This window comes from Protopterus annectens, chromosome 2.part2, assembly GCF_019279795.1.
Source record: "Protopterus annectens isolate FY-2018-M chromosome 2.part2, PAN1.0, whole genome shotgun sequence".
Taxonomy (NCBI): Eukaryota; Metazoa; Chordata; order Ceratodontiformes; family Protopteridae; genus Protopterus; species Protopterus annectens.
The window spans coordinates 562348773-562375810 of record NC_056730.1 but is presented as its reverse complement, the minus strand read 5'-3'; the positions used below and the strand labels follow the sequence as shown (position 1 = coordinate 562375810).

At 43.1% G+C, this 27038-nt stretch overlaps 1 protein-coding gene across 1 annotated transcript in view; it reads right to left on the bottom strand.

Moving 5' to 3' along the window:
- LARS1 (leucyl-tRNA synthetase 1) overlaps window positions 1-27038 on the bottom strand; it is a 1303086-nt gene that overhangs the window by 949073 nt on the left and 326975 nt on the right. Inside the window, exon 10 of the mRNA XM_044064023.1 lies at window positions 9185-9410. Within this exon, the coding sequence (XP_043919958.1) occupies window positions 9185-9410 (226 nt within the window). The remainder of the gene's footprint in view (window positions 1-9184; window positions 9411-27038) is intronic.

Sequence of the window (27038 nt, the reverse complement as noted above, 5' to 3'; positions counted from 1 at the left end):
ATAGTGGTGGCAGCCCTGGATGACTTATGCATGTAGGAGCATCATACAAGCTGTTAGGGGGCAAAGCAGGTACTCATGTCTCCACTCAAGGGGAAGGGTTAAGGACCATCAAAAATAGCTCTTACTGTGAGATGCTGGCAAAAGCATAACACTCAGCTGTGTGCCTGGATAACTGCCACACCAGTATCTGAAAGGTGGATTCCCTGCATACCTCTACATATCTAAGAAAAACTGACAAGAATCATACTGGAGGTGTCTTGATGACTGGTGGGGGGAGAACTGGGATCAATACTGATAAGCAGTCTGCTGTCGAAGTCAGAAACGTTACCACAAAATACATAATTATTAGAAAGCATGTCTAGTAATGCTTGCAGATTTTCATCAGTTCTGAAGTTTCTGCTAACAGATGCAAAGTTTCCAGGAATGGTTTATAAAATTCACAAAAGTTTCTGATGCAAAGGGAATCGAGATTAACATTTCTATAATGAAGTTCAAAGATGCAAGCTAGGGATAAGATGAAGGTAGAGCTAAGACCAAAAACTCTTTTTAAGATGGGAGTAACAGCAGACATAGCTAAAAGATTTGAATGTATAAGCTGCACTCATAGTTGTCCACTAAAAAATATATACTTTGGGGTGTCTATCCCAAATCGTCACAATCTGCCTCACCTCCATAAACTGTATATTCAACTTTATTACAGATTGTAGGACATTAAGAAAGGGAACTAATAGGAGATGATCATGGTCATCCAGTGGAAATTATCAGATTCTACATACCCCAATTCCCATCCAATGGTAGCCGATGAACACACCACCGAAGGACAGTGCAAGTATATAGTACAGTTTTGTACCTACCATAAATGTAGATGTCCGAACTGGATAGCATCTGCAGTCATAACAAGTGGGTTGTCCTGTCGTCAGGCAGCCCTGCAGTCGGCCGGATTCCAAAGTCCAGGTCCGGCTTCGGCTGATGTTGCACTCCACCCGACGTCATCTCTGTTGGTCTTCGGGTATAAAAGCATCAGCCGACGCCATTTTCCTCAGTGTTTCTTGCCCCAGATGCCAGTAGCCCTCTTGCAGGCTAAAAATTTGGATAGATGCCAATGTTTCCAAATAGATAGAGGTAAACACAGCAATAAGCAAATATGTACATATATACAAACAAATACACCATAAAAGACTCCCCAACAGCTAGCTATTAGGAGGGTAAACACCCTAGGAGTACCACAGAGGGGAAGGAGGGAGGGTAATCCTGACTGCAGATGCTATCCAGTTCGGACATCTACATTTATGGTAGGTACAAAACTGTACTATGTCCTTCATGGATGCATCTGCAGTCATAACAAGTGGGTAGAATACCATAGCCAACTAGGGAGGAGGATAAAAGTAGATTATGGTGTGTTTAGGATCCCTTGCAGTACAGCAGTGGCAAACCCTGCTCGGGATCTGGAATATAGAGGCAAATTATAATGCTTGGCAAATGTATGCACGGAGGTCCAAGTAGCCGCCTCAATAATGTCTTTGGTTGCCACTCCTCGTAAGAAGGCTGTGGTAGTGGCTGTTGCCCTTGTAGAATGAGGTCTTATGTTCTGTGGAATTGGTTTTCCATGGAAGGAGTAACAGTATCGTATGCAATTTCCTATCCATTTGGAGATTGTCTGTTTGGAAATAGCTTTTCCTTCTCTTCCTGTTGCATAGGCTACAAAAAGTTGGTCAGTCTTTCTGCTATTTTTTTCTGCCCAAGTAGTAGCGTAGCTGTCTATGTACATCCAAGGTATGTAGTATTCTTTCCCTCTGTTTTGTGGGTTGGGAAAGAAGGTAGGTAGGTGGATTGCCTGGTTTAAAGACACTCTGGATACCACCTTGGGCATAAACGTAGGATTAGTCCTCATGGACACTCTATCTTGGTGGAAGATTAGGAAGGGTTGCACTGCCATTAAGGCCTGTAGTTCTGAAACCCTCCTTGCTGAAGTAATTGCCAGTAGGAAAGCAGTTTTCCATGACAGGTGTTGTAGGTCTGCTGTTGCTGCTGGTTCAAAGGGTGATAGTGTCAACTTTTCTAGCACAAAGTTTAAATCCCAAGCTGGTAATGGTGGTTTCCTTGGAGGTTTTACATTCTTGATTCCTCTGAGGAACTGTCTGAGCAAAGGGTGCGAAAAAACAGGAGGATCAAAGCTGTATTCTGCTGAAATAGCTGATGCATGTATCTTGATGGAGGAGTAGGACAGGCCTGAATGAAGAAGTTCGCCAGATACTCCAGAATGTTAGGCATATCTATGTTTGACACATCTTTTCCTCTTTCCGTACTCCAAATGACAAACCTTTTCCATTTTCCAGCATAGTTCCTTCTTGTTGAAGGTCTGCGTGCTTCCAGAATAATGTCTTTAACTCTTTGGGAAAGTTCTGGATTAGCTGCTGCTATGTGATGTTCCATGCAGTCAGTTGCAGCGTTTTAGGTTTGGATGTATGATGCTGTAGTTGTTCTGAGTTAACATCAAAGGCATCAGGGGTATTGGCCACATATTGTTCGAGACATGCTCTTCAGTAGTGGGTACCAGTGTTGTCTTGGCCAGTTTGGAGCTATCAGGATTATCCTTGGGCGTTCTTCCTTGATTTTTAGTAGTACCTTGTGTATCAAAGGAAGAGGTGGGAATGCATATGCTGTTAGGCCTTTCCAGTTGAAGGAGAGTGAGTCCACTTTCCATGCTAGTGGGTGCAATGTCCTTGTGCAGAATTTTTTGAGCTCGTGATTGTGAGCTGATGCGAATACGTCTATCTGTGGCATTCCCATTTACTTGAGATGGTGTTGAAGATGTCCGGGTGCAGCTTCCATTCGTGGGCATCCGAAGTGGTTCTGCTTAATATGTCTGCTAGAGTATTGTCTTTCCGCGGTACAAATATTGCCTGTAACTGAATGTTGTAGCTGAGTGCCAGGGTCCACAGCTCCAAGGTCATTCTGCATAGGGGGTATGAATGAGTGCCTCCCTGTTTGTTGATGTACCACATGACTGTGGTGTTGTCTGTCCTTATCATCAACTGGCCCTCTTTGAGAAATGGTTTGAACTTTTGGATTGCCAGTTTTACTGCCAGCATTTCTTTTAGATTGATGTGCAGGTGAAGTTGATCCTGTGTCCATAATCCTTGCACGCATTTGTCCAGCATGTGGGCCCCATCCTAGGTCTGAAGCGTCTGTTGTGATGGTCTGGCTTGGTTGACATCTGCGAAAGGGTAGGCCTGGGTTTGACTGGCATGCCTGAGCCCACCATAGGAACTCCTGTTTTAAGCATGGAATTAGTGGGATTTCTGTTTCTAGACTGTGTCTGTGTTGGGACCATAAATTCTTTAGGTACCACTGTAGTTTCCTCATATGTAGTCTGGCAAATGGGACCAAGATTATGCATGATGCCATGAAGCCCAAGGCCTGCAGAACTTTCCTTGCTGTTAACTTGTTCAGTTTTGTTAGTGCCAAGAAGTAAAGAGGAAGTTCTTTTTGTTTTTCTGTAGTCAGGAATGCCATTTGTTGTACTGTGTCCAATTCAGCCCAAGAATGTCCTTGTTTGGGATGGTATCAGCCTTGACTTTTGTAAATTGACTGTGTATCCCAGTCCTTGTAGCAAGTAAATGACCCTTTGTAAATCTGTTGTCAGCTTGCTTTTGTTGTCCCCTTGTAGCAGGCAGTCGTCCAGGTATGGGTAAATTTGAATTCCCTGTAGTCTGCAATGGCGATTACTGATGCCAGGCATTTTGTGAATACTCTGGGCAGTAGATAAGCCAAAGGGCAATGCTGAGAATTGATAGTGCTCTGATCCTGCAAGAAATCTGAGGTATCTTCTGCAGATTGGTCGAATGGGGACGTGCAGGTATGCCTCCTTGAGATCTAGAGTTACCAGCCAAGACTCCTTGCCCAGCATGGGAAGAAGTTGCTGTAGGGTCAGCATTTTGAATTTTGGGACAATGATGTATGTATTTAAGCTGGACAGGTCGCGAATTGGTCTCCAACTTTTTTCCTTTCTTGGAACTAGGAATAGTCTGGAGTAGAACCCCTTTCCTTGTTCTGCTGTTGGCACTCTTTCCACAGCTCTCATGTTTGCTAACTCCATTATCTGGCGTAGAGCCTCTGTATTTTGATTTGGAGGTAGATTTGGCATTCCTCTTTTGACTGGTAAAGTGTGGAAGTGAAACCGGTAACCTTGATCTATGGTTTGTAAAATCCACTTGTCTTTTGTTATGTAGTGCCAGTTCTTTGAAAATAAGGTTAACTTTCCGCCTAGAGGAGCTGCTAGTTGTTCCCTGGTAGGCGGATTTAGGATTAAGTCACTGTGGTTGTGCTGATGTAGTGGCAGTGGCTGTGTCTGTGCCTCTGTTGTTACCTTGCCACTGTCGTCCTCTGTAGGCACCTCCTCTGGATTGGTTTCTGCCTCTGGAACGTCTATTCCTGCCCCTTTGAAATTTTGTGGAGTCAGGAAAGGACCAATTTTTGGCAGGCCAGTTCCTGCTAAACCTTGGGCGTTGAACCTGCAGGAAATCTTTAACAGTTTGAACAGATTTTGCCTTTTCTTCCATTTTCTTCATAACCTGCTGGGCAGGTGTACCAAACAAGCTTGTCTTGTCCATAGGAGCATCTAGCAACTTAGCTTTAACATGATCCGGTAAAGCTTGTTCCTTTAGCCATGCATGCCTTCTTATCACTGTGCCTGTCATGGCTGATCTAAATGAAGCCTCCAGTGCATCATAGCCACATTTTAAGGAATGGTTGCTAACCTGTTGTATGTTATTTACCATCTCTAATACATATTTCTTATCAAGAGATTCATCAGTGGTTAGTTTTTTAGTTAACTGATCAAGCATAAACTCTTGGTATTGTATCATGTGAAATTGACAGTTTAAAGCTCTAGCTGAGAGAGTAGCTGAAGTGTAGACCTTTTTACCCCATCTGTCTAGTGACCTTGCTTCCCTTTCAGAAGGAATAGGGTTTTAGCTGTGGTCGGCTACTGCCTTGGGACCCTGGGATATAGTTTCTGGGTCTGCAAGTGGGGCCTTGTAAAGGTGGTGATGAGTATCTGGCACCCTGTAAAATCTGTCTGGTTTGGCAGGGGCTGGGGGTAATGAGTCTGGAGCGGAGCAAACATCATTGAAAGCATCATCCACCACAGAGAGAACAGGAGGTATAGCTAAGGGCCTGTGCTGTGGGAGGTGCAGAAAGGTCCTAAGTCTTTTTCTGGAGTCTGAGAAATCCTGTTGCTGCCATTGGAACTGTTCTCGCATGGCATGCAAGGTTTCCCCAAAGGAGAATTCTTCTGGTGGGGAAGCAGCTGGAATGGATTCTTCAGCATCCGAATCTTCAAAATTGGAGAAGGGAGCCTCAGGCTGGTCAGTTATGTCTGATTCTTCAGCAGAATCATCAGAAGACACTGGCTCAGGGGGCTCTGCCCTAGGTCTCTTCTCTGGGGGCTGAGAGGCCCTGTCTGGGTGAGATTGAGATCCTCTAATTAAAGAAATTAAATCTTCTGCCAAAGAAAGCATTTGAGAACTAGAAGAGGGCCTGGATGAGGGGAGTTTTACAGGCACTGATTTAGTAGTCTTGGCTGCTTTAGCCCTGGCGAAGGCCTTAATGGACATGGCAGCTGGAGGCCTAGCAGCACCACGTGCTGGGGTAGAGACATCCAAGGGGATGGTGTCTGATAAGTCAACCACCGTGGTGGGTAAAATTTCTGAGGTCGATTCAAGAGTTGTAGCAGGGGCCTCAGTTGTAAGAATAGGTTCAGCTGTACTTTGAGCAGTTTTCTCGGTTTCAGCCGAAACCGAGACACTTTGCTTTACCGTGGTTTCGGCCGAAACCGCGGACCGCGAAAGGTCGGTCTTTATCTTTGCGTTTTTGGGGTAGTCGGAGGATCCGGCGGCATAATGTACGCAAAATCAGAACCGAAAAACTGTTCTGCAAACTCCGACCGGCGCCTAAGCGTTATCGGTTGAAAGAGGCACAGGCGAACAGGCTGCTACGTCGTGGGCTGGGCCTAAACAAGGCAGACAGTAAGAGTGGAAATCTTTATGAGGTATTTGTTTCCCACAGGTTAAACAATTGTTAACTTTTTCTGACATCGGCTGAGGCAAGAAAGAGTCCCCAGCGGGTACTTAGCTTTAGAAGTCTTGAGTAGTATTCGGTAGAAGTAATCTCTGGATCCGACCGACCGGCACTTGCGAACAGCTTCTGCTTGAGCCACGCGGCAAGAAAGACTGAGGAAAATGGCGTCGGCTGATGCTTTTATGAAGACCAACAGAGATGACGTCGGGTGGAGTGCGACATCAGCGAGCGGACCCGGACTTTGGAATCCGGCCGACTGCAGGGCTGCCTGACGACAGGACAACCCACTTGTTATGACTGCAGATGCATCCATGAAGGACATCTATACATGCGTGTCTAAATTCCCACCTACAATTACTCCAAATGAAGCATTTCAATCTGCTTACTGGACCAATATTCTGATCCTTCTTTCTTCGTGCAGCTACACTACCTAGCCTCCACTAAACAACAACCATGCAAACTTCCCTCCCCTGAAGACAAGCAAGCCAGCACAAGCTTCTCTTTTCCTCTAACCAGCTACTCTGGCACCAGGATTGGCAAGTCAAAGAGGATTATTTGGTGTGTAGTCAAGACTCCATACCTCTGCATTACACAGCCAAGTAAGCATAGGGGTACTTTAACAGAATAATACTTTAATGGGATAGGGCAGTTTGGAATATGACAAATATCGATGCTGGTCTGTCTCTAGGTCTTGATCTCTCACAGGCTGATATGAATATTAAGCATTAAAATAATGTAAGAAAAGCAAGAAAACATGCCAGTCACACTGGACAGACTAGGACTTAGCATCTTACTCACAAACAGTCCTAAATACATGGCTATGAACTCTTAGAAGAAGCAACCCACAGACGCTAGCCAGAAGTATATCAGGTCAGTGCAGAGTTGTAGAGCAGCAATACTCTTATTCCTATGCCAGTTTTCTCCAATAAAGTTCACACCCTTCTTGCCTATTTTCTAATAGCCCCAACTGCAGTCATCACTTTTTCCAAAATTTCCCTTCTCCGTTTTCAACCATATTATACACAGTTATTTATCTTAAGGATCTGCATCCAACAATTCTACTCCCTCCTTGTGGTTTGATGGAGAAGAGAGGGAGATAAGAACATGTTTTTTGGGTGTGTAGCCAGTTTGCAGACTTAATTCCCCTACAGAGTACTCTGACAGAAAGTTGGGGAAGCAAATGGCTGTAACTAATGAAATAATTATTTTGAGCTGGGACATGGGATCTGAACTGCCTAAACACAGTAAGGCTTTGTTAAGTTTAATTCTGTTGACTGCCAAAAATGCAATTACTAAAAAATGGAAATCAAAATCTAAACCATCTGTAAAGCAAAAAGTGAAAGGTAACTGTTAAAAAAACAATATATAATGCATGAAAATATTAATATGGCTTGTTTTCATTTAATGTATGCATGCCTATGTCTTAAATGATAATTTAATACAGGTGTTAAAAAAAAGCTCCAGAACAGTGGCACAGACAGCAATCTTGTATATATGCAGCCAGGCAGGTGTAGTACCACTACTCATGCAGTTAAAACTACAAGAAAAACCTAGCCAAACTAGAATTGTCACTGTGTAATACCTTAAACATTCTGTAATAGAGGCCCATGGGATATATGCAAATGCTCCCTTAACAGCATCAAGCGTTTCAGCTATACAGCTTTTGAATGTCCATGACTTTTTACTTTTTAGGTCTTTGTGGATACATTCAGGCCAAAAAAAAGCCAAAACCCACAATGATACAGGAAGGAATTAAACAAAAACATGTGGAAGAGCTATAAATGCTGTCTAAATTCAAAGCAAGCAAGCAACTGGCTGCATCAAGCCTTAAAGAAAGTACAGTGTATAAAAACAGAAAACCCTTTAAATATCACATGCAAAAGGCATGAAATGAAATGAAGCACCTGCATTTCATTTTTTGTCTTTTTGCAGGGTTCACAAATAGGTAGGGACTGATCTGATCATATTGGCACATAAAATACAGATTTTATGTGAAAACATCTTTAGGAAATGGTGCAGCAACATCTAATGTTCTAAGCTGTTCCTTCTGTGTGTCTATCGAGGCTGTGAATTTAACAACGTGATCTCGGAGCCAGAATATTTCCTCTCTCATCTTCCATAACATGCTTTACATTACAAGTTGATTACTACACTGGAGATAAAAAAAAGGAAGCAATCATTTACAAATTATGAAGCTTTGCCAATATACAGACAGACATACCCATTCTAACATAAAAACATACAAACAAAAGGGGAAAAAAAAAGGCATAGCCTTTTCTGTTTTTTTTTTTTTTTTAAACTGGTGATTTCCTTTCGTCTCGTCCAGTATCAGAAGTGAGAAGTACCTGGTACCCTGAAGAATGGAAATGCATGAAAGAATAAAACAGCAGCAGAACAGATGCTCTTAATAAAGTAATATTGATGAATAATTTCATGTACTTATTAAATATTATTCATTTCAGAGTATGACTTTGTGACTTTTTCTCACATGCGTTTCCATTCGCCAAGGACACTGTATTTTTGGTACTGGTATTATGTTAAGTCTCACCCTCCACAGGTGCACAGTAAAACCTGCAATACGAGTTCCCAAAGGGAGTATTCATTTTTACCATATTTTTAAAGGCATAAAAACATTTCATTATGTTTCATGTTGAAGTCCACCATATCAATTTTAGGATCTTGCCAGGCAGCTGATGAAAAAAAACATGTGTGTGTGGGTGTGTGTGTGTGTGTGGGGGGGGGGGGACATCTGCATGTGATCTTTAACTGCATCCATTTCTGTAACATCAGTTACTTCCAAGGTATAATATACTAAACTGTATTTCCAAATGCCTGGGACTTAGGCAAGCAAAGTGGAGAATCATATAGCAAAATTTAGCAGCAACAGAATCATTACATTTGCAAAGTATGACTATCAACATTCAGTGTCTGGACTTTAAGAGAGCTAGTGGCATTAACCAGTGATACATTATGGAAAAAAAAATAAAGTAACCGAATGCATCTAACCTGTGTCATTGTTTTAGCTTGTACAGAACACCTTTAAAGTAATTACATAAAAACATACAAAGGCCATGTAAACTTGAGAAAACTAACAAGTACTAACCTGTCCTATTAGTTCCATGATCACAGGTATAACCCCATTCTCTCTGGTGAATCCCTGATATGACATGTTCCTGGCAGCTCTCCGTGTACACACAAAAATGTCCCTGTTAATGGTCTCAAATGCAATGTACTTCATGTCAGGACGGATCCAGCAATTTGTCTGACCAAACATGGTCTCTGGTCTGAGCGTTGCAGCCACCAGGTAAATATTTCTTCCCTTTAGTTCACTACATAACAATCAAAGTAAATGAAATACATTAGGAAGTACTCATTCCTATAAACACACAGACAAAATGCTAGAAGGTGGTCTCTTCCTCCTTGCCTGTATAAGCTTCATCACAAGATAATTTATGGGTACAAGCTAGTAGTACACTACTATACTGATGAACCCCAATGTTCCCGAACACAGAAGGATGAGGCATGCTAAGGAAGCAGTGAGGAAATCATCCTATGTTGCGTAACTTATAAACAAAGGTATGGCATCTAGGTCCAAGGAAGTCATTGTTCCACTGTACTCAGCATTCATCAGACCTATCATTGAGTACAATGCCCCCTTTGGTATGTACCTAACAAGGTATACCCAACAAAAGGAATATTTATGGAGGTTCCTCACTAAAAGAATACAAGACACAAGTAAAAATGTCCTATGCAGACCACCTCAAAGCCCTATCCCTGTATTCTGTTCTCCTACAGGCTGCTGAGAGGAGATCTATGCCTGGCATACAGGACATTGTCAGACTCCATTCTGACAGACTTCATGCATATCAGTAAAACAAACAGCACCAGAATTACCCATTCTAAAGACTTGAACCTTGCCTGTGATATAAATAGGACCTTCTGGAGGAATAGTATTGTATCCCAGTGACTACCCTATCCATGTGAAGTAGAGTTCCTCCCTAACCCAATTCAAGTGCAACTTGGGCAACTGGATGGAGAACAGGAAATTCATCCCTGGCTCGGTACCTATGTCTCTAATGGACACAGGCAACCTGTAAAATGGTTCATCGCTAAGGCCCCTGTTTACACTTATCAAGGGTATCAAAATTTGTCAGAGATTTGGGATGCATGGCTAGGCTTAAAAAGGCCCTTGTGATCATAAGCCTCATAAAACTTATGAACCTATGAGCATACAGATAGAGACATGCGAGATTCAGGAAGACGGAATCTATTGGCCAAGCTTACTTTTTTTGGTTCTCTGGAGCAGATCATCAGTAAAATTCTCTCTGGTACCCCCTTCCTCTTATCAATAAAGTCATGAAAGATGTCCCTGGATTAGCTTCTATTTGGCCATTGACCAACACGTAGCTATGATAGTAAGAAAAAGTACAGTTGTGTACACTTAAAATAAATGTAGATGTTCGAGTGTATTCACTCTTGCAGTCATTACATTTGAGGTTATCTGCTTGCAGGTAGCCCTCAGTTGGCCTGATTAACAAAGTCTTGGGTCCTGCGTCATTTGCTGCCCCTTCTTTTATGGCGTCAGTTCGTCAGGGGTATAAAAAGTACAGTTTTGTACCTACCATAAATGTAGATGTTCGAAGATCCACATTGCTGCAGTCCTTACACTTGGGTAGTCCGCTGTCCTCGGTCGGCCCGAATATCAAAGTATAAGGCTGGCGTCGGTCAAAGCATTAGACTGACATCAGGCGTCAGGGTACAAATGCGCATGACCGACGTCATATCCTCAGTCTTTTCTTGCCCCAGATGTCAGAAGACCCTACAAAGAAAGGTCAAAACCAAAAAACAGCAAACAACCAACCAACCACCCTTGCACTAATAATATGTACAATATATACAATATACACAATATTTACAACCCAACCCACACAACCGCCTCTAACTACAGAGGGAAGGAGGGTAAATTGGACTGCAGCAATGTGGATCTTGAACATCTACATTTATGGTAGGTACAAAACTGTACTATGTTCTTCATCTCACATTGCTGCAGTCCTTACACTTGGGTAGAATCCCAAAGCAGAGATAAGGGAGGATGGCAAAACTATAAAGAAGCAGGAGCTGCCAAAATGCCCTGTAAAACAGCAGTGGCAAAACCAGCCCTAGATTTAGAGTAAAGTGGAAGGTGATAATGCTTTGAGAAAGTATGCACTGAACTCCAAGTAGCTGCCTCCAAAATATCTTTAGTTGCCACCCCTTAAAAGGCTGTCGAGTGGCAGTAGCCCTAGTGGAATGAGGCCTAATCCCAGCTGGAATCTCCTTGCCATGATGGGAATAACAGAAAGCAATGCAAAACCCAATCCACTTAGAAATAGTTTGTTTTGACACAGGCTTGCCCAGAGAACTCAAAGCAAAAGAAACAAATAACTGCTGAGACTGCCTGAACTCTTTAGTTCTGCTCAAATAATATCGCAACTGCCTGTGTACATCTAAAGTGTGCAAAATCTTTTCCCCTTTATTTTGGGGATTTGCATAAAAAGTAGGCAAATGAATAGTTTGGTTTAAAGCCACACTAGAAACCACTTTAGGCATAAAGGAAGGATTAAAGATACCCTATCCTTATGGAAAATTAAGAAAGGCTCAACCGCCATAAGGGCCTGCAATTCAGAAACCCTTCTTGCAGAGGTAATGGCCAACAAAAAAGCAGTCTTCCATGACAAATATTTCAACTCAGTAGTAGCTGCAGGCTCAAAAGGTTGTAGAGTGAGTTTCTCCAACACAAAATTGAGATCCCAAGCAGGAGTAGGAGCTCTCGTGGGGTCTTATATTCTTTGCCCCTCTAAGAAATTGCTTGAACAAAGGATGAGAAAACAATGGTGGGTCACAGTCATAGTGAGCCGAAATTCCTGCAGCATGAACCTTAATAGAAGAGAAGGACAAACCTTTGTCCAATAACTCAGTAAGATATTGAAGAGCCACACTTAAATTAGGCTCAGAAACATCAAAATCCTTTGCTGCACTCCAAAATAAAAATCTCTTCCATTTATCTACTTTCCTTGTACTAGGCCTTCTAGCTTCCAAAATAACATTCAAAACTTGCTGTGGAAGTTGAGACCCTTTATGGTTCAAAACAGAATATGCCAGGCTGTTAGGTGAAGAGAGTGAAGTTTGACATTGAGTAAATGACTGTCCTCCTGAGACAACAGGTGTGGAATCAAGGCAAAGGCCATGGAGGCTCCTACCAGACTTCTCAGTAATGGGTACCAGTGCTGTCGAGGCCAATCTGGAGCTATTAAAATCATCCTTGGCTTGTCCTGTCTGACCTTTAGAAGTACCTTTGGGAGGAAAGGCAGAGGTGGAAAGGCATACACATGAAGATTGCTCCAATTGAAAGAAAGAGCATCCACTTTCCAAGCTGTGGGATGAAACCTTTTCGTGCAAAACTTTGGCAGCTGGTGGTTTAGTGGAGAAGCGAACAGATCTATGTCTGGAGTTCCCCATGACACTGTCAATTTCTGAAATACATGAGGATCCAATTTCCACTCGTGGGGATCCATAATTTGTCTGCTCAACACATCTGCTAAGGAGTTCTGTGCTCCTGGCAGAAACCTTGCCTGAAGATTTAGCTGTAAACTGAGAGCAGTCTCCCACAAAATCATTGCTTGCCTGCATAGAGGATAAGAATGTGTTCCCCTTGCTTGTTGATGTACCACATGACAGTTGTGTTGTCTGTTAGAATCAACACCTGCCCTGGAAGAAGTAAATCCTTGAAAGCTATTAATGCAAACTGGACTGCTAACATCTCCTTCAGGTTGATATGTAGATGTTGTAGTCTGGCAGGCCACTTGTCTTGTATCCACTTTCCATTTAGATGAGCTCCCAAGCTTTGTCTGAGGCATCTGTCGTAGAATCTGACTCGCCTCTGGCGGGTCACAGAGAGTCCCTTGTTTAGGTGACATTCCTGAGCCCACCACAAAAATTCCTTTTGAATGCAAGGTATTATTTGAATGACAGTGTCCAGATCCTGGCAGTGCTGTGTCCATACATTTTGAGATACCATTGTAGCTTCCTCATATGCAGTTTGGCATTGGGAAGCACCAGAATACAAGATGCCATGAACCCCAAGGCTTGAAGGACTGTCCTTGCAGTCAGCCTGGACTGATGAGACAATTGATGAAAGTAAAGGGAAAGATTCTTTTGTTTGTCCGGGGTCAAAAGGCCATCTGGGATGCTGTATTCAGTCTTACACCCAGAAAGCACATGTCCTGAGAGGGTACTAGACTGGACTTTATTTCGTTCACAGAATACCCCAGGCATCTTAGCACTGCTATCACATATTCCAAATGATGAAGAAGCTCGTCCCTTCCTTGAGCCAGAATCAGGCAATCGTCCAAATAGGGATAGATCTGTATTCCTTTTAGCCTGAAGAAGGCTATCACTGGAGCCAGAACTTTCGTAAACACTCTGAAGCAGTAGATAAGCCAAAGGACAATGCAGAGAACTGATAATGAGAAGTCCCAGCTCGCAGATACCTCCTGCAACTCAGTCTGATAGGAACATGAAGGTAAGCCTCCTTGAGATCCAAAGTTACCATCCAATGATCTTTGCCCAGCAGAGGTAAAAGCTGTTGTAACGTCAACATTTTGAACTTGGGAATGTCCAGATAAGTGTTGAGGATAGATAAATCCAAAATTGGTCTCCACGTGTTCCCCTTCTTTGGTACTAGGAACAGAATAAAATCCTAGGCCCACTTCTGGCATAGGGACTGGCTGAATGGCCCCTATTTGAAGTAACAGAGAAATTTGTTTGTGAGCCTCTATTCTTTGCTGAGGAGGAACGTCTGGCATGCCTTTGAAAGGAGGCAAAGTATGGAAATAAAACCTGTAACCTTGGTGTATGATATCCAAAACCCATCTGTCTTGGGTAATTAAACTCCAATTTTCCTTGAAAAGTGTCAACCTTCCTCCCAAAGGTGCTGCCAGACGAGAAGGCTCTGGCAGCTGAAATGGTAGGTCATTGGGTCTGTTTGAAAGGACTGACCCTGCCCTCACCGAAGACTGTGCAGGTGAACTCCTGTTCTAGGCCTGAAAGAGCCCTGAGCTCTGCCCCTACCACGTCTAGATCTACCCCTAGACTGGGAATCATAAGAAGGATCGTCCACCCCTTGGCAGGCCAATTTCTACTAAACTTGGAGGCTGAACCTGCAAAATCTTTAACAGTCTGCATAGACTTAGCCTTGTCTTCCATTTTCTTTAAGACTGCCTCAACAGGTGAACCAAACACATCAGATTGTAAAGGAGCATCTAAAATCCTTGTCTTAACATGGTCAGATAAATTCTGATCCCTCAGCCAGGCGTGCCTGCGAAGAACTGACCCAGTGGCAGCCACCCTAGATGAGGCCTGTACAGCATCAAAACCACATTGCAAAGAATGCTTACCCACCTGTTCAGAAACATGTACTAAATCTTGTAACTCTTTACACTCAATACCTTCCAGAGCATCTACCTTAGACTTCAATTGAGAAAGTAGATAGTTTTGGTATTTCAACATGTGAAACTGGCAATTCAAAGCCCTCATAGCAAGGGTGGAAGAAGTATAAACTTTCTTTCCCCATCTATCCAAAGCCCTGGACTCTTTATCTGGAGGAACCGGATTTTTAACAACAGAAGCCTTAACACCCTTAGGCCTCTGACTAACAGTTTCTGGGTCCGCCCTAGGACTTTTAAAAAGATACTTATGAGCTTCAGGCACCCTGTAATACCTATCCGGTTTAACAGGAGCAGGAGGCAAAGAATCAGGATTAAGAGAAGCCTCTGCAAACACATCTTCCACAACATCCAGAACAGGAGGTATAGCCAAAGGCCTATGCTGGGGTAAAAACAAAAATTCCCTAAGCCTTTTCCTGGAATCAGAGAAGTCCTGACCTTCCCACTTAAAATGCTCCCTCATGGAATGAAGAGTCTCTGAAAAAGAAAAATCCTCAGGAGGAGAAGCAGAAGGAGTAGAATCATCCACATCAGAATCAGAAGAAGAAGAATACTCCTGCAAGTCTTCAGCCGAAGACTCTGAAACATCCGAAGCCTGCTCAAAACTCCCCAACTCAGGTTCCACCCTAGGTCTCTTATCAGGAGGGGGCAAAGAACCTCTAATCAAAGTAATCAAATCTTCTGCCATTTTAAGCATATGCTTCTTGGGCACAGATCCTGAAGAACTAGGAGTGACACCAAATGAAGCTAAACCTGGCCTGCCTCTGGGAGAAGCCTTGGAAACAGAAGGAGAAGGCCTAACCACCCTAGGAAGGGAGGGGAGTACAGTAACCTGAGAGGCCCCTTCAGCCTGACCTGCCTCCTGAGAGGCCACATCCTGCAATAACAAAGTCTCCCCCTGGGACTCCAGAGAAACCTCCACCCCGGCTCCACCGACACCTCTAAAGAACCGGCGTCCGGCTCTTCTTACCTGGGCTTAGCTGCTTTGTCCTTGCGCTTCTTCGAGAAGCCGGGAGCACCGGCGGCATATTATAATTGCACCGCTTCGAAGACTAACCTGGCACAATCTAACCTTCTCTTAATAGTGCGCTTATTGAATCTAGCACAAAGTGACACCCACAACGTCGTGCTCAGGCCCTAAACAAGGAATACACAAAGTATGATAATCTCTATGCGGTATCTGTTTCCCACAAGAAATACAGTTATTTACTTTTTCTGACATCCGGTAAACCACTGAGGCAAGAAAAACTAAAATATTCCAACTTTGACTCGGTCTGAAACTCCGAAAAATTTCAGATGCAACACTGCTTCTGCATCGGACCATGCGGCAAAAGACTGAGGATATGGCGTCGGTCATGCGCATTTGTACCCTGGCGTCCTGATGTCAGTCTTATGCGCCTTGACCGGCGTCAGCCTTATACTTTGATATTGACCGAGGACAGCGGACTACCCAAGTGTAAGGACTGCAGCAATGTGAGATGAAGAACATCATGCATCCAACGCCATTACATCAGTTTTTCTTGCCCCATATGTCAGGTGCCCCCCTAATGGGGAGCAATTAAATATAAAAGTACAATGATATACCTCCAACAAAAAAGAAAATATACCAAAAAGGCTTTTAAGCATAGTAAAGGAAAGTAGAGGTATAGCCAAAAGAAGTTAAGGGGCTGGAGGGAGGGTAACCAGGACTGCAACAGTGAATACACTCGAACATCTACATTTATGGCAAGTGTACACAACTGTACTATGTTCTTCGTGTTTCACTGTTGCAGTCATTACATTTGAGTAGATCCCAAAGCTGTGGTTGGGAGGAGGAATTTATATAGCATTAGGACCAGCTATAAGGGTCCTGCAAGAATGCAGTGGCAATGCCAGCTCTGGAGTTAGAGAAAATTGGCAAATTGTAATGCTTGGTGAAAGTATGTACAGAACTCCAGGTAGCAGCTTCTAGGATGCCTCTGAGAAAGGCTGTAGAGGTAGATGCAGCCCTGGTGGAGTGAAGTCTGATTCCCTGGGGGATAGGTTTTCCATGGTGCTTATCGCAGAAATGAATGCAATGGCCTATCCATTTAGAAATGGTTTGCTTTGAAATAGCCTTCACCTCTGCCCCTGCAGCAAATGCTAACAGCAGTTGTTCAGATTTCCTTTGAGATTTAGTCCTGTCCAAGTAGAATCTGAGTTGTCTGTGCACATCTAAGGAATGCAATATCCATTCCCCTTTGTTCTGTGGGTTGCGAAAGAAGGTTGGCAAATGAATGGATTGACTAAGAGCCACACTGGATACCACCTTGGGCATGAAGGATGGATTGGTTCTGAGGGACACCCTGTCCACATGAAAGATGATGAAAGGGTCCACTGCCATAAGGGCCTGTAATTCAGAAACCCTTCTAGCTGAAGTGATTGCTAAAAGGAAAGCGGTTTTCCAAGAAAGAAATTTTAAGTCTGCAGTAGCAGCTGGCTTGAAAGGAGGTAGAGAGAGTTTCTCCAAAACAAAGTTAAGGTCCCAAGCTGGGGTTGGAGCTCTCCTGGGTGGTCTCAAATTTTTGGCCCCTCTGAGGAGCTGCTTGAGCAGTGGATGCGAGAAGAGTAAGGGTTCTGTGTTATAATGAGCTGAAATGGCTGAGGTGTGGATTTTAATGGAGGAAAAAGACAGGCCCTTGTGAAGCATCTCAGTTAAGTATTGTGAAATCTGAGGTAAATTGGGCACTGCTGTGCTCATCCCTTGAGATTGGTTCCAGGCACAGAATATTTTCCATTTTTCAGCATAGGATTTTCTAGTGCTAGGCCTCCTTGCCTCTAAAATGGCATCCATCACAGGTTTACTGAGGGATGGTAAAGGAGCAATTATGTAATTAGCCAGGCTGCAAGGTTCAGTGTTAGAAGCTGAGGTTGCAGCTCTGGTTCTCCTGCTGAGAAAACAGGGAAGGAGTCTGAGGCAGGTGCCATGGGGATAACCGTGACACACTATGCAGGAGGGGGTACCAGTGTTGGCATGGCCAGTCTGGAGCAATCAAAATCATCCTTGGTTTGTCCTGTTTGATTTTTTTGTAGTACTTTGGACAGCAGAGTCAGATGGGGGAAGGCATAGACTGATAGGTTTTTCCAGCTGAAGTACAGAGCATCCACTTTCCAGGCTTGTTTGTAGGGAGCCTTTGTGCAAAATTTGCCCAATTGGTAGTTCTGGGGAGAGGCAAACAGGTCTATATCTGCGCTTCCCCATTTGCTTGTCAACATGTTGAAAATCCTTGGTTCCAGTTTCCACTCGTGTGGGTCCATGAAGTTTCTGCTTAGTCCGTCTGCCAGTGTATTTAACTTTCCAGGCAGGAATTGAGATTGTAGGTACACTTGGTAGCTCAAGGCTGTGTTCCACAATGCCATGGCTAGTCTGCAGAGGGGGTAAGAATGTATACCCCCCTGCTTGTTTATTTGTTTATGTACCACATAACAGTGGTGTTGTCCGTCTTTCCCATTAGTTGTCCTGGAAGAATGTGGTCCTTAAAGGCTGTCAGAGCATTCTGTACAGCTAATATTTATTTTTGATTGATATGCAGGTGCATTTGACTTGGGTTCCATTTGCCCTGAATGCACTTCCCTGCCAGGTGAGCCCCCCATGCATAGTCTGATGCGTCTGTTGTTAGGGTTTGGGTGGCAGGGGGTGGTGTGAAAGGTAGTTCCTTGTTTTGGTGGCAGGCCTCTGCCCACCATAGGAACTCTAAGTGTAGGCAAGGTATGATAGGAATCATTGCTTCTAGATCCTGAGAATGTTGGCACCAGAGGCTTTTTTGATACCATTGTAGTTTCCTCATATGCAGTCTTGCATATGGAATTAGAAGAATGCAGGAGGCCATGAACCCCAAGGCTTGCAGTATTTGTCATGCAGATAGCAGGGTTTTTGTGGCCACTTGTTTAAAGTAGGCTGTCAAATTAATTTGCTTCTCTGGCGTGACGTAGGCCATCTGGGAAGTTGTATTCAAGCTTGCTCCCGGGAATATAATTTGTTGACAGGGTACCAGGTGTGATTTCTTTCCATTTATGGTCTACCCCAGACAAGTTAGAACCCTTTGTACAAAGGCCAGATGATTCAAAAGTATATCCTGGCTTTCTGCCTGAATTAGACAATCATCCAGGTATGGGTATATTTGAATATTTCTTTGCCTGCAAAATGCAATAACTGGAGCTAGGCACTTTGTTAATACCCTGGGCACAGAAGATATGCCAAAGGGCAGTGCAGAGAACTGTAGCCTGCTTTGAAGCGTAGGTATCTTCTGCAAGATTCCCTGATTGGGATGTGCAGATATGTTTCTTTTAAATCTAGTGTTGCCAACCAGGTATCTTTGCCTAGCATAGTAAGTAATTGGTGAAGAGTCAGCATCTTGAATTTTGGAATCTCCAAAAAGGTGTTTAGAGTAGACAGGTCCAGGATAGGACGCCATGAATTGACTTTTCTGGGTACCAGGAAAAGTCTAGAGTAGAAACCTTGTCCTTTTTCCTCTTCTGGTACCAGTTGAATAGCCCCCATGCTTAAGAGAGAAAGTACTTGTTTTTTGGCCTCTGCCCACTGATTTGGGGGCAGGTCTGGCCACCCGCTTGGTGTTGGCAACATGTGGAAGTGAAATCTGCATCCCTGGGACACTATATTTAAAACCCATTTGTCCTGGGTAATGAGTTCCCAGTTCTTTGCATCAAGAGCAATCTTTCCCCCCAAAGCAGCAGTCAGTTGATAAGTTCTTGGAAATTTTAAAAGGAAGTCACTGATACAGTTTACCATAGGGGGAGTCTTATTACTCCCAGATTTGGAAGTGGAGGCCCCCCACTGCTTAGTCCTGTGTCTCCCCTGGGACTGAAACCTGGGTTTTTTTGCTGTGTCTGGGTTTGGCTTGAGAAGACCTGGAAGGGGCTGGAAAGGACCAATTCTTAGAGGGCCAGTGCCTACTAAATCTAGGAGGCTGAAACATTTAACAGTTTGCATAGATTTAGCTTTATCTTCCATCTTTTTAAGAACTTCCTCAGCCTTGTTGCCAAACAGGCGGTCCTGATTTAAGGGAGCATCCAACAATTTAGCTTTAGCATGATCAGGCAAAGATTGCTCCTTAAGCCAAGCATGCCTTCTGAGCACAGACCCAGTAACAGCTGCCCTGCAAGAGGCCTCTAATGAATCAAACACACATTGCAAAGTATGTTTTCCAACTTGTTCAGCAGAATGCATTAAATCCTGTAATTCTTTATTTTCCACACAGTCAGGAATCAACATCATTTTCTGTTTAAGCAATCCAATAACTTTAACATATGAAACTGACAGTTTAAAGCCCTAATGGCCAAGGTTGCAGAAGTGTAAACCTTCTTACCCCATCTATCCAGCGCCCTGGAGTCTCTTATCAGAAGGGGTAGGATTTTTAGTAGTAGAAGCCTTAATACCCTTGGGCCCCTGTGAAATAGGATGTGGATCCGCAACAGGATTTTTAAAAAGGAACTTGTGTGACTCGGGGACCCTGTAGTATCTGTCTGGTTTTCTGGGAGCAGGAGGCAAGGAATCAGGGGCCAAACTAGATTCTGAAAAAGCATCATCAACAATGTCTAGTACAGGAGGAATAACTAAAGGCCTATGCTGAAGTAGGAGTAAGAAATCCCTAAGCCTCTTTTTTGAATCAGAAAAATCCTGGCTTTCCTAGTGGAAATGCTCCCTTCAAGTATGTAAGGTTTCCCTGAAAGAAAAATCCTCTGGAGGGGAAGCAGAGTGAATGGAGTCCTCTGCATCAGAATCCTCATAAGTAGATAAGGGCAAATCCAGATCATCAGAAGAATCAGAAAAAACAGAATCCTGGTCAGAAGATTCATAAACCACTTCCGTCCTAGGCCTCTTAGAAAGGGGGGGTTGGCTACCCCTGATTAGAGTTATTAGATCTTCAGCCATTCTTATTTGTTTTTTTTAGGCATAGAGGCCTGAGCATGTGGCCTGGGCGCTGGTTTTTTAGGCATGGTTCGAGATTTAGGCCTAAGAGAAGAAAGAAGTGTCTGTTTAATATGCAAGTCCGTAGGCCTGAATACACCCTCAGAAGCCGGTGCCTGCACAGTGGCTGTGGAACAATCCAAGGTAGAGGCATCCGCGGGTTCAATAGTTGAAGCATCTCGAGACATACCGGACTCTGAATGGGTCTCAGTAGATGCCTGTGCATCAGTAGTAGCGGGCATCAGTAGCTGCAAAAGCACGTCACTGAGTACCGGTGAACTGGCGACTGGCTTAGGAGAACCGTCGTCGGCAGTTTTGGACCTTGGCAGCCTGTCTCTATCTTTATCTTTGCGTTTTTTCAGAATCCCGGTAGTCGGATGGCAAACCAACGACATTTCAGGAAAATTAAACCAAGAACCGAAATATTTAGTGGCGAAAATATACCGACGACGAATAGTGCGCTGATTATTTAAAGCACAAAACCAACAGCAAGGTACGTCGTGGTCAGGGCCTAGGCAAGGAATGCAGTATGAATGAAAATCTTTATGAGGTATTTGCTTTCCACAAGTAATGCAATTATTAACTATTACTGACATCGGAAAAGAGCAAGAAAAAGTTTCCCCAACGGGGTACTTAGCTTTAGTTGAAGACTTCGGTTCTGAAACTCAAAAACGAAAAATTTCAGGAGTCGGCCGACCAGCACTTGCGAACTGCTTCTGCTTCGGGCACCGCATGGCAAGAAAGACTGATGTAATGGCGTCAGCTGCATGTTTTATACTCCTGACGACTTGACATCATGGAAGAAGGGTCAGCAACCGATGCAGAACCCAAGACTTTGTTAATCAGGCCGACTGAAGGCGACCTGCAAGCAGATAACCACAAATGTAATGACTGCAACAGTGAAACATGAAGAACATCCATTCTATGTCACCCAACTTGTAGGTAAGGTTAGCAGACCCAGGTCTAAGGAAGTTGTAGCACCACTCTATTCAGCCCTTATTATTTTTATCATTTGTTTCCTGGAAAAGTCCGACTTGGAACAAGCGTATTTTCAGCAAAGGTCCAGGGAGAAATGTGCCAGACGCATGCCTTTGTAAGATGGGAGGAAACTTACATGAATGCAGGAAGGACATGCAGACTCTGCACAGAAGGCACCCCAGCAGAGAATTGAACTGGGAACCTCTTACTGTGATGTTACAAGTCATAGCGCTGCACCACTGCGCCATCTTATCAGATCTGTCATTTAGTAAAATGCTCTCTTTAGCTTTTACCTAACCAGACACTTGCAATAGTTGGAATGCCCACAAAGGTTTCTCACCAGGAGAATTCAGAGCATAAATATCTTGCCCCACACTGATCGCCTAAAGGCTCGGTCTCTGTATTCAGTCAACTACAGGCTCCTAGAGAAAATCTTTGCCTGGCATACAGGGCTTCCTCAAATCCAGGCCTGATGGATCTGTTACAAATACACAAAATAGCACCAGAAACACTAGATCCAAGTATCTGAACCTCCCTTGTGACATAAACAGAATGCGCTGGAGAGAGAGAGACAGAGAATGTGCTGGAGAGAGACAGGGGCATATCCCAATGGATCTCTGTGCTATGGAATAGGCTGCCCATACATGTAAAACAGAGTTCATCCCAGACCCTATTCAAACAAATCTTTAACAACTGAATGGAAAATAGTAAAAATATTCCTGGTCTGGCCTCAATGTCACTTATGGACAGAGACTGTCAATAAGAAAAAGTATCATTTTAAATAGCAACCCCTCTAAAAATCCCTTAGTTACCTCACTACTAAAATGTCCACCGTATAGATGCCCATGACACTCAGGACTTGCATGGTTTGGGATGTATGGCTAGGCTTTTAAAGGCCCTTGTGGTCGCTAGCCAAGTAAAAACTTATGAGTCCATTTGTGAAGAACTGCTAAGGTCTTGCTTAACTGGTCTGCTAGGGGATTATGTTGAGATGAAAATGTAAGCAGCTCTTAAGGCCATCTGGCATATAGGGCTTCCTCCCAAGGTCCATGACCAACCTGAAGACAGACAAAGAGCCACATATCAGATAAAAATGAGTGCATTCTTGCAAGTATATGCACCACATGACTGTAGGAGGGACTACATTCAGATAAGGAAGTGATGATTTCCAAACATTTCTGAAAGTGCTGCTGGCCAAGGTCATTGCCATCATTTCTTTCATGTTTACATGCCTCCTCTTTTCCTTGGAGTTCCAAATGCCCTGCATATGGAGATCTACTATCTGTATGAGCCTCCAAGGCAGTGTTTCACACATCCACAGTCAAGGTCCATTTTATAAGGGCCTGTCTAAAAGACAAAACATGACAGCTCTGCACCTGAATAGCTTCCCATTCCAATACTCTCTTAGTGCAAGAAGGATCAGAAAGCATTTAGATGTGAGGAACAATCTGGATACAGACAGTCAATGGCTACTTGCGCTACCGCAACATGTTCTCAGGAACCACTGCAGCTTTTTCATAAGCAGCCTTACTACAGATACTATTAAAATGATATATGCATATAAAAACAGAATTCTCAAATTCCTCAACTGAGGGACATCCAAGATAGATGCACAAAGCAGCAAGTTGATTAGAGATCTCAGTGTGAAAATTCAGAAATTGTTAAAACCAGTAAAAGCTATCAATATGAATAAATTTGGTTACTAATGTAATTACAATGCCTGGTTGCCAGCAAAAAATGTGAAGAAAGTAATAGAAAATCAGCTAGAAATGGAAAAGAAAAGCCCCGACTAAGAAGGAGCTGGCAGCTGTTAAGCAAAAATCAGTGCAATTTTCAGCTGTAGTACAAGACATGGTTTTCAGTAATTCAGAGGAAAAAAATCATATGCACTCAGAAGATTGAGACACTTGAAAGACAAACGGATAGAAACATAGACACTTAATGGTTTCAAAAATTAGTAGAGTTAAAAGACAAAGCACCCAGAGAAAAACGGAAGTTACATACATACCTTAATGTTGGATCCTTTTCATCTAAGTCCATCCAGTAAAGATATTGGGATTAGAGCCACATATTGGATCTGATCTGACCTCACTGCTAGTGCTACTGCCTCAAGCCTCTTCAAAAAATTTCTCATAATCTCTCTCTTTTGCTCTCTGCCTTCAAATCGAGTTTCCTAACAATGCACTATTAAGGACCTAAATTACAATAGTATCAATTTATAAACAAGGAAGGGACAACATGCTTTCAAGTTGGTCTATCTGGTCCTTTTGAATTGGGGAGGAGGGAGGGATGTTGTAAAAGCCGGACTAGGATGAAGATCCAGTTTTATGTTAAGTACATAACTTCCGTATCCCATTTAATTCAGCCTGTTTGATCGGACTACTGGGACAGAATATAAAGCTACTTGAATTCCTAGGTAGCATTATGACAAAGTAACTCTGAGAACTGTAGCCTCAAAACAGGTTCTAAATCTACAAGTGATGTCTTAACTTATAATGCTTGCCACAGGTATGCAACAAAGACCAGGGTTGTTCCTGCCAAAATTACATCCATGAGAGAGAGTTTGTAAAGACTGAACATGAAGACTGGACAAATTTGTGGAATGAGCTGTTGGCTTAGTTGGCAATGTTGTATTGCTAGAACAGCAATACAAGGAAATGCAATCTGACAGCCATCTGGATAGTGTTATTTTGCAGACCATCTGACCTAGCTTCTTCAGATCAAATGCTATAAGCAATTGAGAGTCCTTCCTTATTGATTGGGGTCTGTGTGGATAAAAGCAAAGTTATCTAAGCATATCATAGTATAAAAAATGTATTTTCCCTTACTGGAGTAATGAGGGAAGAATACAGGCAGACTGATGAATTGGTTTAGATTTGTTTGTGTCATCTTGGAAACAAAGGAAATATCTACTTTTAGTATGGCTCTGCCTTGTGAGATATCAAATATGACTGAGAAAAATGGGAGCCTGCAACTCTCCCATTCTCTTGCCAAAAGGAATGGCAACTAAGAAAACTGTTTTCAGCTATGAAAATTTGAGATCCACAGAAGATGCTGGTTCAAATGGTTAAAGATTCTAACACAAAATTCTTGCCTCAACAAGTAAGATATTTTATAGGAGGATGGAAATGGAAAGACCCCATCTAAAAGGCCTTACCTAATTTGTAGGTTGCCACAGAGTACCAAGTGAAGTCATTCTGGAAGATAGAAATGGAAGCTAGTTACACCTTAATTGTGGAAAAAAACTACACCCTGTACTGAATGCCTGAGGTATAAATTGGAAGGATCACTGGGATAGGGGCAGAGAAAAGGTCAACACTGCTGATTAGCTCAATAAGAGAAACTTTTTCAGTTTACATCTACAGATTTCAGAAGTGGATTCCTTCTGAGACAAAAACTAAATATGTGACACAAACTCTGCAATAAAGCAGTGTCTTTGGCCATACCATGTGATTAATTTAAGTGGTTATAAGTCAGTGTGAGGCCACTCGGACAAATGAAAAAGAAGATCCAGTGAAGGATGGAGAAGTCATGGGTGCTTCATTATAAGAAGATTAAGCACAACAGACTAGATTTACCTACGCCAAAAATGGAACAGTAAGAATGACTGCGGCTTTGGACAGTGAAACCTTCTTTAGGAATCTGGAGATAAAGGGAACTGGAGCGAAAGCATGCAGGAGACGAGAGAAAGGCTCCTGACAAACCAGATCTTCTCTCAGTCGCCATCTCTTGGGAAGGATCAGTGCTAAGTAGTTGCTGCATTTGGTGTTGGATGGGGAAGCAAAGTCTGTAGCAAGGCTGGCCCGAAGAGGTGAAGATTAACTGTGCTACTGTGGGACTGAGAGACCACTGATGAAGCATTACAACGGATCTGCTGAGCATGTCCTCTAGCAAATGACTTTCCCTGGGATGTAGGCTGCAATTAAAAATTGAAGAGAAGCCAATAAAGTGTCATATCCTCATGGCCTCTCTGCAAAGGTGGCGAGATTTGGTTCCTCCCTGGTTGTGTACCACAATACTACTTTATCTGAATGTATAGAGATCACTCCCTGAGGAAGAAAGGGCTAAAATTCTTGCTACACTATGAGAACTGCCCTCATCTCATGATAATGATGTGAAGATTTGCCTTGGTCTCCCTGTACATAATTTGGACTATTCTCCACTCGTTATCCCCCCACCCACTCCAGGGAGGAGCCATTCATGCCATTGCCAATGGAGTCTAAAGAATAAATGGTCTCTTACAGGGATACTGTAAGAGAGGTCAACCACCAGTCCAGGAGTTATTGGCAAAGCTGAGTTACGCATACTGGGACACTGGGAATTTGTGAGCGGGAACCACTGAACCATCAGCATTTACTGAAAGATTCTTATGAAGACATGTGCATGAGGACCATGGCAATGGAAAATGGTATTAGACCTGAGATTTTAAAACTGAAGAGGCTAGGGATATTTGGCTATCTAGGAAGAAATGGATCACAGTCCTGAGAATCTTAATTTTTTCTGAAGGAAGGCTTACAATCAAATCTGTTGGGTCCAGATGGCATCTTATGAACACAATGGACTAAGTAATCAACAGTTTTGATTTTTCATATTCATGACTGAACTACCCAAAGATAAAGCTGTAGCAAATAACCTCTAGTTTCATGATAGACACCTTGGATGCAGCAGCTAGAAACCAAATAAGTTAGTAAACTTCAAATTCCTTTCAGTCGCAAAGGGGCAGACTACCACCATGCACCTGGTGAACACCTGAGGAACCATGTTGAGGCTAAAAGGTAAGGCACTGAACTGAAAGTGATTGGTTCCCAACTTAAGGCAGAAAAGTCTTCTGGGTGCATTGGCAGGTTTAACATGGTGAGAGGCATACTGAAGGTCTCGGGAGCACATCCAATCATCTGCTTTCAGACAGGCAAAATTGCTTGCATACTGACCATTCTGAATGGGGTCTCTTGACATAATGATTTAGGACAGAGAGCTCTAAAATGGCCCATGGTTATTTTCTCTCTCTGGAACCAAAAAAAAACCTGGAATAAGTTTCTTACCCTCTCTGGTTTGGTGGGACCACCTGGATGCCTCTTTCTTCTAAAAGAGTAAATACCTCTCTTTTTGCCATAATGTATTAGCAGGATATAACATCTGAAGGCAGCAGTGTCTGACAGGGAAAAGGGTGTAAAAATTATATTGTACAGCCTCTGGATATGATCTCTCTCACCCAACTGTCCTGCGTTATAGTTATCCAGACAGCTGAGTGAAGAGTCAGACAGATCCCAGGTGCTGACAGAGGGAAGCAGTCAGGTAAACTTTCAACGCTGTTTGCCCATAAAGGTACCCCACAATCCCTGGTTTTGTGGACTTCCTTTATCTCTTGATTGGCTTCTGTTGATGGGGGTCAACTCTGCCTTGGTAGTCATTGGGGTTTCCAAAACCAAAGGGATTTGGATCCCAACTGATTTTTCCTAAAGAATTTGAGTTGTTGTCGTGCATCAAACTTGACAGTTATTTTCCACTTTGTCTGCACTTCTGCAGTCTTTCACCACAAGACTGGATAA